Consider the following 17,130-nt stretch of genomic DNA (forward strand, 5'->3'; position numbering starts at 1 on the left):
ATGTATAAAAGCTAGACAGAAGAAAATCAATTCAAAATTTACAATTTAATTTAAACTTTTAAAAAAAATACAGCCAATATTATCTCTTATGATTGAATATGAATTGTTTAATATGCATTTTGGGTGTGTGATGAAATGTTTGGCTGACGAGTTTCTTAGTCGGACTCTGTGGTTTCACGGGTCATTAAACTAAATGACTTTAGCATTTACGTTTACTTAATACCTAAAACATATCATTAAACTGTTCCGTTTAGACAAACACATGGTTTTACGGGTCATTTCAGTAGTAAATTTATATAAGCCATTATAAATTTCACACGTGGTTAAATATATAATTGTACGGAGTAATATAATCGTGTATCGGTTAGTTTGTTTCATCTGTCCACGACGTGGACCATACTAGTCCAGGCAAATGCAGTCCATTAAGAAAGTACTTTATGTCGAGAATGACCGATCAGACATTTTAAAGGGGCCTATATGGGATGTTATATCAAGTCATTACAACCATAATATCTACTGTGATTTCTTTTTATTCTATGTCAACTTCAATGCAACATGCAGATCCGCATCTTTCTTTTCGACGAAAAATGATGACATTAACATATTCATGAAACAACGTGAAATCCAAATCTAGTCATCCAATTGGCATAATTAAAGTAACCTAACAAACAACTTCACGAATATGGTGAAAAAAACTGCTTACTAAGAAACTAAATATATAAAAAAAGATGTCTAACATTTAACTGTACTATACATAAAAATAAGTTTGCTTTAAAAAAAATTGTACTAATCAAAATAAAAAGAACGCCTCATACGGCTCCTCTAGGGATGGAGGTAGGCCCAACTCAGGCTTGTGCGATTAAAGTTGTTGTAATCAATTTTCAATGAACAACATAATCTTGACCTATCATTTGTTCAATTCGGTCAATCTGATACTTAGTTAATTCTTTTATCGTTATGTTCCCACTGATACCTAATCGATAACGAACCAAAATGGCTTTTTTAGGCCCAATTCCATCTATACTTGTTAAGGCAATTCTTACATTGAAAATAAATGAGATAACACCATTCGATCCCCTAACAAACCTAAACAAAATAAAAAATTCATTACCGGCAAAGCACCGAGCCTTTAGGAGAATCCCAAAAGTCGTAGAGACGCCAAAAATCAGGAACACGGAATGCTGACAACCGCAAGCTACATCAATCCGTCACAAAATCAATTCATATGCAAAACCACCTATCGCACCCAGGGGCGGATGTACTAAGTTATCCGTGGTTGCACAAGACACCATTGAAATACGCGATGTAATGAAATTTTTTTGGATTTTTAACTAGTGATACCAGTGGATAGTGTACATTTTTTTGTATGACACCATTGAAATAAGCCATATAGTAAAAAAAAAAAAATGGGGTTTTAACCGATGACACCAGTGACCACTATTCCTAGATCCTCCACTGATCACGCCCTCGGGGCAGAAACCAAACATCTTATAAGAAAATCGTCTTTTGACACGATCCCGAAGGTGCCAGCCGAAGAAAATAGATTACGAAAACCACAACAACTACAACACGTTCTGCAACTAAACCCCACCTACCAACACCACAATCTGCCAGAACCACAAAGGTCTACACCAACATCGTAATGTAACACCGACCATTTTTTTTTAAAAACACAACGGAAGACTTAATTTTTTAAAATCACAACATTAATTACATCACTACATAAATCCATGTAATTAAGTTTACATAACGGTGTAACATTATTACAAGATACAGTTTATAAAAGTCCACAGCAGAGTCTGGTCGTCAAACATGTCTCCTTACACCAACACCCAGCTCAACTAACAATACCTAAACCTGCAAGAGTGGAAATGTGGGGGATTAGCATAATGTTAAGTGAATGGAATCAATCTAACAGAACAAGCTTAAGCATCAAACATTCAATCAACATCACTAACATGCTATCTACCAACTAGGATACAAGTAAAGACAATACAAAGATCATCAACTTTTACAGGCAAACGACATATAGATGATCGGGCTAGTTTCTACCGATAGTCCTTTCATGCTGAATCAATACAGAGACAGCAGAAATGAACCTAACCTCCTAAGGCCTGGTTGACCTTATACGGACTCTAACCTCCTCAGGCATGGTTATGAGTCCCCGGCCTCCTCCGACCCGGTTGGTGCCAAACACAATGCGCACATAATATCACACAATCACAATAAGCATGCAATCATCTAACTTTTTTTTTGAACAACATAACGGGATCACCCATGGGGGACTTAACCACCTACGCGTTCATCTCCCTGCAGTTGCATAACTCGTCCCCAACTGCTGTCTAGGAGGAAACCTGACCCAATCCGAGGGCATGGGCGGTAAAACCCCCTCCCCACTACCCCCGCAACGCGATGTCCGAAAGGCACTCTTGGGTGGAATAAAGGGTAAAAGGGCGACATTGTGTGAAATGTTGTACCCCATGGGAGTCGAACTCCTGACCTCTCGCTAAGAGAAGCATGCCACTACCACATGAGCTACAACACAATGTTCATGCAATCATCTAACTAGCATGACAACCATTATCTAAACATGTAAATATCACTTAATTAAAGCATGGTAAAAGAGTTAATCACAATAGTATAACATGCTACTTAAAATCTATCCGGAGATAGACTCACTCACTGATTACCAGCTACAGCTCAGTTATCTAACTTCCGTGGTTCTTCCTTGTTCTTATCATCCGAGAATATTATAAACCAAGTTAGTATAGTGCTCTAATCAAAACTAGACACACGGGCAGCATAACAGCTAAAAACTTACACTTTTCATATAATTTTCCCAAATTGCCTGTGATGCCCCGTACAAAACCATCGTGTACGAATCATCAATAACAAGATCATTACAAGGTCAAACACTATATGCTATTTCAAAATACGTTTGCATTCATGATAAAAGGTGATGTCTTAACCAACATCAAATGTTTTACAACCAAAAGTATGCCTCAATGAACAGAAGCAATTAGAAATAGTACGTGACCCTCAGGTCGTTACAAATCATAGTTTCAAAAGTAATAATGTTTATGAATGCAAGATGAACGTTTATGCAGTGACATCTCTAAAGCAGCGGGTGTCTACAGCAAGACTAGTACACAGCGGAAGCAACCTTAAGCACCTGAGAAAAACATGCTTAAAAACGTCAACACAAAGGTTGGTGAGCTATAGTTTAAGTATAACAGTAATGTAATGTAGGCCACGATATTTCAGTGCTACAAAGAGCATTTCAAAACAGTATGATAAAGTATATGTTTAACCGTGGGCACTTGGTAACTAACTTAACGTTTATAACCCCCTGAAAGTACACTTGGCAAGTGCGTATGTTTACGAAGTATTAAACACTCGTTAAATGCTAGCGCGACTAGCCCGAGTGGGGATGTCAAACCCTATGGATCCATAACTAAGATTCGCGTTCACCGGTTCAAAAACCAATGACTAAACGTTACCGAGCTAAAGGGAATGTTTATGCCGTTGTATAACCCACACATATATAAGTTTAAGTACTCGTGCCTAGTATGTAAAACTTAAAATGCGCATGTATTCTCAGTTCCCAAAATAGTTAAAGTAAAAAGGGAATGCTATAACTCACAGTGGTAAAGTAGTGGTAAAGTCGAGTCGGGAAGTAAGCAAGTACGTAGGTTCGGAAAGTCCTCAACCTAAGTCAAATAGTACTAAGTCAGTAAATCGTCCCAATATGTTTAAATGTATGTAAATTAGGTCTTAAAGGTCATCATCATTCATCATCAAACAAAAGGTGTAAAGTAAGTTTCGTTCATGAAAAGAGTTTAAAACAAAGGCTGAATTCGGTCAGTCACCACGGCCTCTATACCTACTGAAATAAGGTGAGACCAGTGGCCATGGCTCCGTATATGAGTCCTTTAGTTGTGGTAAAAATTCCAGAAGTAAACTCGTCTTCGTTTGACCGTGGCGACGGTCTAAGTGCGAGTAGGTCAGAATTTTCAGCACAACGTTAAAAGGACATAGTGACGATCGGAGGGCCATAAATCCTAAACCGTAACTCGGATTACGACGAGTCCTAAATGAAAAGTTATCTACTCGAACAGAGATAACTGAATATCAACATTACAGTAGCCCAGGTCGTAATGATCAGACCCAGAAACAGTAAAATAGTAGGTTCCAGTGGGTTCTTGGTGCTTGATGTTCATCACGGTTCTCATCCTTGATGCATATAGCTTCAAGTGTACAACTCGTGGATGGGTTTACATCATCTTTACCAAGTTTTGACCATCATAACACAAGTACAAGTCTAAGATATGTAGCACAACTCACTTAAGTGTTGTAAGTGTTTTGATGAACCAAAATTACATCAAAGTCTTAGATTTAACACATACATGAAATATAAAAGTAATATTGAACTACAAACTTGAAAGTAAACTAACTAATCAAGATCTTAAGATGTAGAACATAGTTCCTAGTTAGAACTTGAAGATCCAAGACCCAAAGGTCTAGATCTAAAGTTACTAAGTTAAATCTAGCACAAGTGTATGAAGTTATAACTAAAAGTTATACTTCCATGTTCTTGAACTTTTAAAGTTAACTTTTGTTCAAGAAAAATGAGATCAAAGTTAACTAGTAACACTTGACCAACAACAACATGAATCAAGAATTTAAAAAGTGCAAGAATGAAGTAATAAACTAAGTAAACAAGTAACTAGTTCATTGTTGTTCATACTTTAAAGATTCAAGCCAAAGTCTTGATCTTTAAGAAAGTAAACTTTAAGTTTACAAACATGAATTACAAGTATGATTTTACAACATATGAACTTACAATCTTTCAAACATTAAATGTAGAACATAAACTAGAGAGTTTAGTTCTTGTATCTCTTGTAAGAACAAGATGATATGAAGAATCAAACTAAAGAGTTTGATTCTTAGTAACTAATAAGTAATAACTACAAGTAAGTAAACCATAATCAAAGACAAGTAACAACAAACAAAAGATGATGGTGATGAGAGTGTTAGGCTACGGTTTTGCAAAGAAAAGAAGGGAAGAAAAATGTTCATATTACTTACAAGTATTTGAGAGAAAAAGAGAGAAAAAGTTGAGAGAAATTGTGAAGTGAGTTTGTGTGTGAAAAGTGAAGTGAACTAGTGAATGAATAATAAGGTAATTTGAAATCAAAACCTCCCCTCTACTACTCCTAAACCGACGGCCAACAAGGGAAAGGGAGGAAGGGAAAGAACCACTAGTTACATGCATGTAAAGACTTAAAAAGATGGTTATAAGGTGTATGTTCATGGCGATAAGGTGCAAGTAACAAGTAACTAGTCTTTCCTTTAACTTAATCAATCTAGTTGAGTTTGAAAGTAATACTTGCATCATAAAATGGGATAATTAGTCCATCAAAGAAGTAGGGTAGGCTCTTAAGTCCACTAACACTAATCAAAGCCCAAGTTCAAGTATTTAACAAGTTAATCCAATTAAAGCTCAAGTAATTAACTAATAACCTTAGTTAATTAAAATGATTAATAAAATCAATCATGAATGTAAATAATATTTGAAAATATTATTCGTGTAATGTTCGCGTGTCACAAAGACGTTTCGGGCAATTAAAAATCAATCATGGTAACAAGTAAATGTATAACAATACATTCATTAAATCACAAGTATTAATAATAAATATTAATAAATAAACGTTGGAAAATCCAGGGTCGTTACATTGCCCATTTCGGTAGTTTGTCATAGACAGTCGGCCGACTGTCTAGACAAACTACCGACTGTCTAGACAAACTACCGACTGTCTAGACAAACTACCGACTGTCCTCCAAAAGACAAACTAGCGACTGTCTAGAAAAACTACCGGCTCTCCAGAGACAGTCGGCCAACTGTGTTCTTGAGCTACTGCAACAGTAGCAAGCTTACGGGTTTCGCCCAAAAATTACCAAATCTCGATCCTGAACTCGATTTTGACCTCAAAACTAACCACATCTTGTTTATAAAACATTTTAGAACAGAAACCCGCAAGACTTTCGTACAAACAACATCAAAATTAAGCAATTTGACCCAAAATCATCTTTTTAACAAAACCTAACATGAACACCCAATTAAACACTTATTTGGACATGAAAATGCACGATTCTTACCTTGTTTAGACTCTAGAAATCACTTGCAACAAATTTCTAACTTGAATCAAACACAAAAACGAGATTTGAAGATTAGTGTTTCAAGTGGTTAGGTACGAGTGTGTGTGAGAAGTGTTTGGAAAAAAAATGAGAAAATGATCAGATATTTTACATTTAATGGGTTAAAACCCATACGCGACTTCACACGAGTATTTACCAGTTAAATAGATATTTTTCGTACTTCGTTAGGCGGCCCTAACAGAGTTCAAATTAACAAACCTGATCTGTGACATTTGGCACAAACTGCTTTAAACCAAATAATCAAATAACACTAATTACTATATAAAAATAAAAGCACTTATAACCGCAAATATAAATATAAAGGCAAATTAGTCATCTTACATCTGGCCCATGTTACAGATAATGAACCACCCATCAATTCTTCGAAAAGAGATCCACTTAAGCCACCACCATCAACCAACCACTGTTTGAGGCCACCAATAACTAGGCAGAGAAGCCCCAAACAAGGCTGACAACAACCACTAACCCGAACAAGAAAATGCAACTTTCGGTGGTCACCACCAACAAGGTGGACCACCACAGTACATCACCAACCCGGGTAGAAAAGTCACAAGTAGGAACTCCAGTGAAGAGCAACAACATCAAGAGATCCGACCAATGCAACAAACACCGGTGGCCATTACGGGGTGTGCACCACCGACATCCTCCACCCGGTTTAGATCCGTCGGAAAAAGGACAACGGAAAGAGTAGCGTACATAGACGAACAAGGTGAAGCCCAAAGCAACCGCAGTCGGCCCCACCTTGAGAATGGTAGTGAAGATCAACTACATCTGTCGAAACATCTTTTGCCGCTGGAGCCGGAGACAGGCGGAACAACCGTTAGAAAAAGCATGGTCTTCACCGGAGAAATAATTACTTTCAATGATGGGAGGACGAGGATCGGCTGAACGCCACCCCCACCGCCACGAGAACGTCGGTGAGTGGGAGTTACATCCGCCAGAAAACGCCATACATATCTGCTATTTCGGAACCTAAACCCAACATTTCTTTCAGTATTTATCTAATATTTATTTCTTATTGGTTGCAAGATAAACAATATTGTAAACTTTTTCACATATAGACAGTAAATAGTCAACTTCAAATTTTTTTTTTTTTTTTTTTTTTTTTTTAACATTAATCTACATCATCAACAAGACCACATTTCTGATTATGTTCATGAAACTTAACAAGCAATAAATTTAACATCCATTTTCAGGTGGGACTTCTATTCTTCTTTTCCATATTTTGGGGCTTTTATCCTCTATCAAATGCAATATTTACCTTCCCTCAAGAACGCCTAATGCTAACAAGAGAACACTCATCAGGAATGTATCGACTTTCCTCATATTACATCGCTCGAACGGCAGGAGATTTACCTATGGAATTAGTCCTTCCAACCATCTTTATCACCATCACATATTGGATGGGCGGTCTTAAACCTTCGTTCACAACATTCATGTTAACGTTACTAATCATACTTCTTAATGTGCTTGTGTCACAAGGACTTGGGTTAGCCTTAGGGGCCATACTAATGGACCTAAAACAAGCAGCCACATTATCATCTGTGGTCATGCTTGTGTTCTTGCTTGCAGGAGGTTACTATGTACAACAAATTCCACCGTTTATATCGTGGTTGAAGTACGTGTCGTTTAGTCATTATTGTTATAAACTTCTAGTGGAAGTACAGTACTCGAAAAATGAGGTTTATGAATGTGGGATTGGAGTTGAGTGCAGGGTTTTTGATCATCCTGGGATTAAGTATTTGGGTATGGGTGATTTGTGGTGGGATGTTGCTGCTTTGGGTGTAATGTTGATTGGATATAGGGTTTTGGCTTATGTAGCATTGAGCATCAAAAAATCACACTAATTCAATTCACTATTACTTTCAAATGTATTTCTAAACTACAAAGGTAGTTTGTATTCTATTATACTTCTATAAATAAAACTGCAACTGTATTTGTATTCGAATATTTTCTATAAACAAAGTAATATAGATAAATTACACGCTGATTTACCAGGGCGGATCCTGAGAATTTAAGTATTTAGAACGAGGTGAAAAAAAAAAGCATTTAAACATTAACAAATAATATAAACTATTTAAAAAGGCCTTTAGGCCATAACGAATAATATAAGCTATTGAAAAGAAAAAAGAAAAAAAAAACTCAAAGGATTGCTAGTGGACTATGATTTCTCTTTTTTCGGAGGCCTTTGATTGTTGTTTTGGCCTATCGTATTTCGCTTTCGTTGTTTCAGTTGTGTTTCCCTAGTTCCAGTGTTTCTGAAATCTCCGATTGTATCTGTTTATATAAAAAAAATGGGCCCCTGAATTCTTTGGGCCCCGAGCAGTCAATCACTTTGTTTCCTCTCCGGGCCTCCCAGGTGATCTACAGTCGTTCAAAATGAGGAACAATTGTTCAACGCTTGACAGAAGTTAATGCTAAAATCACAGGTCTTAGTTATACAACTTGGATATTTAAAATGTAGAGTAAAAAATAGTTTTCTAATGCATTTTTCCAAAGTTTAGACCTAAATATGTATATGTATATAACATAATTAGGGGTGATATTTTATATGTTTACTTACCTCTTGACGAGGGCTATACAAGGTATATTACGTGTCTATAGTTATGTTATGGTGAATGAGATATTTTGCTTTAAATTAAGTGAGCTGTTTGAAGCTGAAATTGAAGGAACAAAGGGGGTTAGTTTTCATGGGATAACTTATTCTTGTTACTTGGTTATTAACTTTTTTTTTTATCTTTTTTTATTTTTTATTTTAATTGCACGAGACAGTTCTTGATCAGTGCTTACCATTTTGGCATCTATTGTGAGAAAGGAATATGTATTGCTAGTTGTATTACATCGTACAGTTGACATATGCAAGTGTACGTAACCAAATGTAACTTTTCAAATAAATAATCCACAATGATGTTAATCACCATCACACGAAAAAAAAATGTTATTTAAACTCGTCATACATCATTTATACATTTACCCTATTAAACAAAAAAGAAAAGTTATTTTTATAATTGGGCAAATGTCAAAGTTCATAAGCTAACATGTGGTTACTGCCAATTATATGATCATGAAATTGAAAGCAAAGTTGTTAATTTACAAATTGGAAAATGAACTTCAACACTATCAACATCTCCTCTCCAAAAACTACCAAATCCAAACTCACCTTTTGTACACAACTCCTCTAACACCTCCTCAACTTCTTCCATACACCCCTCATATTCATATAGTTGAAAACTCTTGGCTCGAGTTCGACCTCGAACACTCACCGAGTCTCTCGGTGTTTGACATCCGACGACTTCTTCGGCACATCGAGCCATTTTCGTTCGCACAATTTTCCCATCATCGCGCATTCTTTTACCGAATTTCCTCTTCATGTATTGTTTTGTTTTCTTGATCATTTTTCTAGGTAGTTTAAGCAACACGAATACGAGGAGTTGTAACATCAAGCATTGGCAACAACAAGATATAACGACACAATCGGCACCGATCATGTTCCAATCTTGTCGTTCCATGGCTCAAAGTTGAATAAGAAGAAGGGGTAGAGGGAGAAAAGGATTTAAGAAAAGGACTCATTTTCATGTAATGAAAATGATTCCTTCTATTCTTGGAAGATGGTGTTAAAATGGTGGAAACAAAGAGTAGAGTGTAAGCAAACATGTGTTGTTGTCAATAGAATAGTATCTGTGTTGTTGTCAATAGAATAGTATCATAGCTTTTGCTTCATTGCTTCCATTTTTGGGTTACCTTACCTTCAACCCAATATTTGGTTGATTCAAGGACGGATCTTGTCTCCTTTTACCATCAATTATAGAGATATATATAGAATATAGAATATAGAATATAGATGTACCATATATAATAGTATCCCATATAAATCATATATAACTATATACTCTTATCAACTAATTAACCAGTGACAGTACGAGTTTGTTTAAACGGAATAGTTTAATGATATGTTTTAGGTATTAAGTGAATGTACATACTAAAGTCATTTAGTTTAATAAACCGTGGAACCAAGGATTCCGACTAAAAAACTTGTCGTTGTTTTTACAAACATATTGATATACTTAATTTGGTTAGAATAAATTAACTACATTTATTCTCCCACCACCCTCTTTCAATTTCATCACAATTACTATTTTCCTCGTTATAAAAGCCTACATTACAACATTTTATTGAAACATGTATTTCGCATATATATGTAACGTAATTAATCCCGTAAAGAGAACTTATGTTTGAATAATAATAATATAATAATCATAATAATTATAATTATAATAATAAAATTTGTTTTAAAAATGAGTATTCATATTTCTAATAATAATTATTAGTAATAACAAATGTCTCTTGATTTTTTTTTCAAAAATTATAATACAATTATTATATGAAGGTTGTACAATATGCTTTAAAATTTGTACATGTGTTCATGTGGTGTTTTGTAAAAAGATTGTACAATTTGTCTTAAAGTTTGTACATATGGACATGAGGTGTTTTATTATAAGGTTGTACATAATGTTTCAAATATTGTACATATATGGTTATGAGGGTATTTTACTATAAGGTTGTACATAATCCTTCAAATATTGTACATATACTCATGAGGTGTTTTATTATAAGGTTATATATTATACAATTAATATATTAATATTTTTATTAAATACAATTAATTATTTTAATGACATCATAATAGAGGCTTAGATTTTTTCTATTTATATTTGATTTTTTTTTAAAACTTGAATGATTCTTATTTATGAAATCATCATTTTAGAGATTTATATGATACATTAACTAAAATTATTGTATTGAACCAAAAGACATATATGTAATTGTATGTGAGGAGCCTATCAACCAACAAGTTAGGGTTCAAACCTCCCATGCATGTATATACGTGTGTGATGCACAAATACTATGTGGGGTAGGTAATTCACGAATCGGATTTTATGATGCATGTATGGTGGTGATGTTGATTATATATATATATATATATATATATATATATATATAAAGTCGCACTAGTAAAAAAAATAAAAATAAATTGATTGGTGGTATTGAAACTTTGTAGATGTTACTTACAAGCTACAAGAGCCACAATTTAGCAGCAAAGAAATGTTTTGCATGCTAAACTACTTACAGAATCTCTCCCGAGTTTGAGTCGTTTCTCTCAAAACCAGCCATACTTTAAGTTCGAGAATTCAGAACAGAAACTCGGTTTTCAGCATATCTTGAGGTGACCAGAAAAAATGGTCAGAATAGTCGCGGGAGTATTGGGATATATAGTGCCTTGGAAGTTAAGTTTACTTGGTGGACAAGTTCACTTAAAAAGAATAAGATAATTTAGAGTCATCACCCGACCCACCCCAAAAAAACTTACGACGCATATTCTCGAGAAGGTTGATGACGTTGGAGGGAGCACGAAACAACAAGAAGTAATAGTGGTACACTACTAAGGACTGATTTGATAAGTGTTAACCGACCTCTGAATCACATCGATCGAGCCTTCCAATCCGATAATCGTTTGGTGAACTTTTCGACCACAATATTCAAAGTTTCTTTTCGATTCATTTTTTGACCAATAGGCATACCAAGATATCTAAAGGTCAGTTTACCCGTGCTACACTCGAATCTAAAAGCTAAACTTTCAACAAGTTGCGATGCACCTATACCAATTAACAAGCTTTTAATCATATTGACCTTCAACCCTGATACTTTTTCAAAGCATATGAGAGTCTTATGGATGTTACCGACGTTTCTTCTTCCCCACTTACCAAAGAATATTGTATCATCCGCGAATTGAAGATGAGAAATATTAACTCTATTGTCACCATTCACCAATATCTACGCTCTTAATAAACCATCTCTAATCGCAATATTAGCAAGAATATTTAAACCCTCACTAGCAATAATAAAGAGGTAAAGTGATAAAAGATCACCTTGATGAAGGCCTTTATTTAGATTGAATTCCTTTGTTGACGAACCATTCACCAATGCTGAAATGGAAGCGGAACAAGCTTCCATCCATCTCCTTCATTTGAGACCGAATCCCATTGCACACATTTTATGTCTAGCAAGAATTTCCAACGAACACTATCAGATGCTTTTTCGAAGTCCGCTTTAAAAATAAAAAATTTGGATTTTCTTCTTTTAACATCCTCCACGAGTTCATTTCCTATAAGTATGCAATCAAGAATCGACCTTCCTTTGACAAATGCACTCTGGTCCACTCCAATGAGTTTGTTATGATACCACGATGACGATTTAAAAGGATTTTTGAGATAATCTTATAGTAACTAGTGTGACGACCCGGAAATTTCCGAAACTTTATTTTTATATGACTTCAACACGATAAGCAAAGTCCGTACTGATGAGTCTCGAAAAAGTTTGGAACTGTGTCATATATTCAATTACCCTTTGACTGTGCTCGACGATTCACGAACAATTGTGTGCAAATAAATATAAAAAATATAAATATAAGTGTATATATTAAAATGAAATAATATAATACAATTTAATAAGGTGAAGTGTAAAAATAAAGTGATATGCAGAATAATTAAGCTATCGTTAAAATGGATCTATGTAAATAGATATATATGATTTTTTTTCAATTAATATACTACGTATATTGTATTAAACATTCGAATATATTATATGAATATTACATAATTAACAATATGTAATTAAAAGTTATAATATAATTATTATATTAATGAATATTACTTTCATTATTAATATTGATAAAAGCATTATTAATGTTATTAATTTAAATACATAATATATAAATATGAGATTCGATAAGCATAATTTTTTATATCCACATTATTAGTATTACTCTCATTATTAGTATTAATATTAATATTAATATCAGTATTATTATTTGTATTATTAATATTACTATAGTATATATTACATATATGATATTATGATGACTCTATATATATATATATATATATATATATATATATATATATATATATATATATATATATATATATATATATATAAGATTTCTAATAATAATAATTATATTATAATAATATAACATTTATAAAATATATCAATATTAAATATTCATTAGATGTACTCATATAATATATGATATAATTATAAATAAATGTAATTGCAAGTTGTATTATTAATATATATAACTATAAGAAAAAATATAGTTACTATATTAAAATGGTTATTATTAAAATAAATATTAATAATAATACCTGTATTATGAATATCATTATAATATATATATATATATATATATATATATATATATATATATATATATATATATATATATATATATATATATATGATGTTGCTGGAACGTAACCTTTATTTATGAACGGATTTGAGTTATTTTGTTACACGAATTGATTTATTGTATATGTGGTATTTTATTGAATTCAGGTTGATTTCACACATATATAGGCAACTTGTCCTATCCGTGTAGTTTAGTTTGTCGGTAAATCCGATTCGTTCCACAGGGAGATGGAGTGTTTAATGGTTTTTTAATAGTCTTTGATGTCAAACTTAATTAAAGGGGGTTTTGGATTAGGAATTTATAATATAACAGTAACAGAAAATAACTTAACTAATTTACTTCATAAATAAAATTACAAGATTACAATAAATAACTTAAAAAGGAACTAAATGAAATTATGCTAATTATGATGCATTAATTATATTACTAGATGGTAATTAGTAAAATAGTAATTTTTAATAAAACTATATGTTTAGAATTTTGTTTTGAGTAATTATAATATAAACTTATTTAAATTAACTAAATGACAAGTTTTAATTATATTAATATAAATTATTAGGAATAGTAATTTAACTAATTACAAACTAATTATAAATTATAAACTTTTAATTAACACTAATTATAAGGTTAAAACATGTATTAAGGTATTTTATAATAACTAATATTAATTATATAGTAATAACCTAAATATAAATAATTAAATAATTAAAACCCTAATTTTAACCCTACTGGTACTGTAGCCGTGTCTTGTACATACGCGTTTCGCGTATGTATACGCGTATCGCGTATAATTTAAAACCTACGCGAATTGTGTGAATCTGGTCGTACAGTTTGAATTACAGGCATACGCGTTTCGCGTATACCATACACGATTCGCGTATGACTTATACGATGTGACAAACAGTCTGGTACGAATTTTAAGTATTTTTATGTAATCTTTTATATTTTATAATAATAATTCGTAAATAATGATAATAATACTTTTATAATAAATATAAATGGGATAAAAGGGAGTGTTTACTTAAATGTGTCACCTCTAGGTCCATGGATTGTTTTGAGTTTAAGCCCTATTAAAATGTTTTAGTAATAAACTTTACATTTTTCTTTCGAATAAATATAAGGTTACGACTAACTAAATCAAATCTAATTTTCATCGGATTTTATTTAGAAAGCTACTATTCCCCAAGTATTTAAATTGAGACCTAGCCTAGTTTTGACTTTCGCCAAAACCCAAATCATAACGGTTTCCCTTTTTATAATTTCACTATCATATAATTATTGATATTACCCAAACCACCGAAGTTTATTTCTAAATTGGTGTTAATAACTTATCCATAAATTCGTCTAGATCATTTTTAATGTTGAAGCTTAATTTATATAAATAAAAACAACTTTCGTTATTTAAACTTAATAAATTAAGTGGCAAGGGTCAAATACCTAATTACATAAAAATGGTTCTTTTAACTAGGCTCAATATTAAAAATACTAAAGTTACATTTTAACTTTTACAAATAGTAACAATCCATTTCACTAGGGGCTTTACATCTAAGCAAACACTATGGAAATTTAGCTACTCATGTTACTAGGATAAACATAAAAATATAAATATGCAAACATAATAACAACAATAATTTTAACAAGATATACTTACTAAAAATTCTTCACTTTCATTAACTTCAAACGGTAGAAAATTTACAAATAACAACACCCTTCACGCGAACAATACACCCTTAATATTTAAAACTACCTAAATATTGAACCTTGAAACTAATTATACAGAGTACTTGAAAACAAAATAACTGTAACTAAATTAATTTGTATGTGTATAGTAATGTTGTATGATATGTGTCTCATTGCTTTCAACATGTACTCCGTATTTATCATTGAGAAATAGTAGTAGGTAGAGTTTAATTGAATCCTTGCTGTATCTCAATTGATCAAAAGAATTGTTTTAAAACACAAAAAAGCAGCCGCCCCTTATCTGATTCATGATTATCTTCGGCCTAATATTACGCGTTTCGTGTATAGGTCACACGATTCGCGTAAGGCTAAATTACTACGTGTTTCGTGTAGATCTACACGATTCGCGTAAGAGATAATGGCAGTTTTCTTTATTTTTCTTTTTCGTTTGTTCTATGTTGACCTCGTATCGACGTGTAACATTTTGGATGACTTGTTGTAACCTTTTTCTTTAGTTTTCTTCGTTCTTGAATTCGGATGAACGTTTCCTCGATATATTTGATTTAAACTCATCGTTTATCGTCTTTTCTTCCAACTTCACTTCTATGTTTACTTTAATCGTTTTTCTCGTGAAATGCGCATTGAATGTCTTTGTAGATGGTAAAAACCTATGAAATATAAGTGATATTGCGTTGAATAATATGTATGTTTAGAGCAATATCAATATATATATAAAATTGAATACAATAAAATTGTTATACTATTATGATTACTAAAAAATAATCATTTCCATTTAAAACTATTATCATTATTACTTTTATCATTAATTTTATTATTATTGTTATTATTTTGACATTATTATTAATATCATTATTAATTCTAATATTGTCTAATTAGTAATATTTTGATTATTAATAGTATTATTATTATTCCTAATATTATTAATATCAGTATTTTTATTTAAGTCTATTATTAATAAATGCATTATTATTATTATTATTATTTATTATTACTATTAGAATTATTATTGTTATTATTATTATTATTATTATTATTATTATTATTATTATTATTATTATTATTATTATTATTATTATTATTAATTTTTATAAAAACAGAAGGAATCAAAATCAGTTGCCCATTCCTATCAATCCTATTTCAGTTTTTGTTTTTGTTCTCCAATTTGTTACATATCATAATCAAATCGTACCAATTTGTTTTCAATCACGTACTAATTTATTTTTTTATTTATCCTGATCGAAATTTTATTTGTCGACACTTGACTATAAATCAAACGAAGTGTTCAATGATATGGATTACCTCCTTCAATTTTTTCTTTTTAATATCCATTATAAATTAAAACCATTACAGTCGATTAATTATGTGAATTTAAACAAAAACTGTCGCCTGCTCTGTATATTAAACATTTCAGCAAATATTCGAATTCGAGTGTTATTTCAAAATCTATTAATGCAATACTATTAGAAAGCTTTCATTTAAACTTTCTGGGAAGTCTCAGGTATCAATTTTATCTATCGAGTAAGAATTTTGAGGTCAAAGTTATGTTTTCAAAAGTCAACATTTGGGTTCATCTTGAAATTTGATTTCTGTAGGTTGTTTCCAGTTAAATTGAGAATCCATATAGTTTATAGGAGTCATTTACAAACTATTTCATGTTGTAAGTTATATCTAAAACGCTTTTAATTTCAAAATCACGATATGAGTTCATGAAGTCAAAACGGGTTGCTGTTTTATTTTTATTTTATTTTTCTCTAGTTAATTCCATCAATCACATAGCGTTTCTGTTTAGTTTAGGAATCCAAAAACAAATCCAAATGTTTTATTGTTGTGTTGAATTGATCTCTGTCGATCCTTTTTAGTACGAAGCAGAAGAAGTTAAAAAACAGTTAATTAATCGAGATAAATAAAAAAAAGTTATGGTTTATATCAGAAAAATGGAAATGGTTCAATGGTTAAGTGAT

The 17,130-nt window shown here is 32.0% G+C and overlaps 2 protein-coding genes across 2 annotated transcripts in view; one reads left to right on the forward strand and one right to left on the reverse strand.

Annotated features, from left to right (window-relative positions):
* Positions 1 to 8,066, forward strand: part of LOC139849736 (ABC transporter G family member 21-like) — a 67,102-nt gene extending 59,036 nt beyond the window's left edge. The window contains exon 7 of the mRNA XM_071839363.1: positions 7,416 to 8,066. Coding sequence (XP_071695464.1) covers positions 7,416 to 8,066 — 651 coding nt within the window. The remainder of the gene's footprint in view (positions 1 to 7,415) is intronic.
* Positions 8,067 to 9,275: 1,209 nt separating this feature from the next.
* LOC139849737 (uncharacterized) lies at positions 9,276 to 9,728 on the reverse strand. Its single transcript, XM_071839364.1, has 2 exons — positions 9,510 to 9,728; positions 9,276 to 9,428 (listed from the first exon to the last, which is right to left on the reverse strand). The coding sequence occupies exons 1-2, from the start codon at positions 9,726 to 9,728 to the stop codon at positions 9,282 to 9,284; spliced, it is 366 nt and encodes a 121-aa protein (XP_071695465.1). The 3' UTR covers positions 9,276 to 9,281.
* Between the last annotated feature and the right edge of the window lie 7,402 nt (positions 9,729 to 17,130).

This window comes from Rutidosis leptorrhynchoides, chromosome 5 (genome assembly GCF_046630445.1).
Source record: "Rutidosis leptorrhynchoides isolate AG116_Rl617_1_P2 chromosome 5, CSIRO_AGI_Rlap_v1, whole genome shotgun sequence".
NCBI lineage: Eukaryota > Viridiplantae > Streptophyta > Magnoliopsida > Asterales > Asteraceae > Rutidosis > Rutidosis leptorrhynchoides.

Excerpts from the sequence above, each read along its gene's own strand:
- LOC139849737 (XM_071839364.1), bottom strand. The coding sequence starts at position 9,728 with ATGGAACGACAAGATTGGAACATGATCGGTGCCGATTGTGTCGTTATA. Across the intron at positions 9,429-9,509 it reads CTCGATGTGCCGAAGAAGTC|GGGTGTATGGAAGAAGTTGA; the intron begins GTCGGATGTCAA and ends TATGAATATGAG.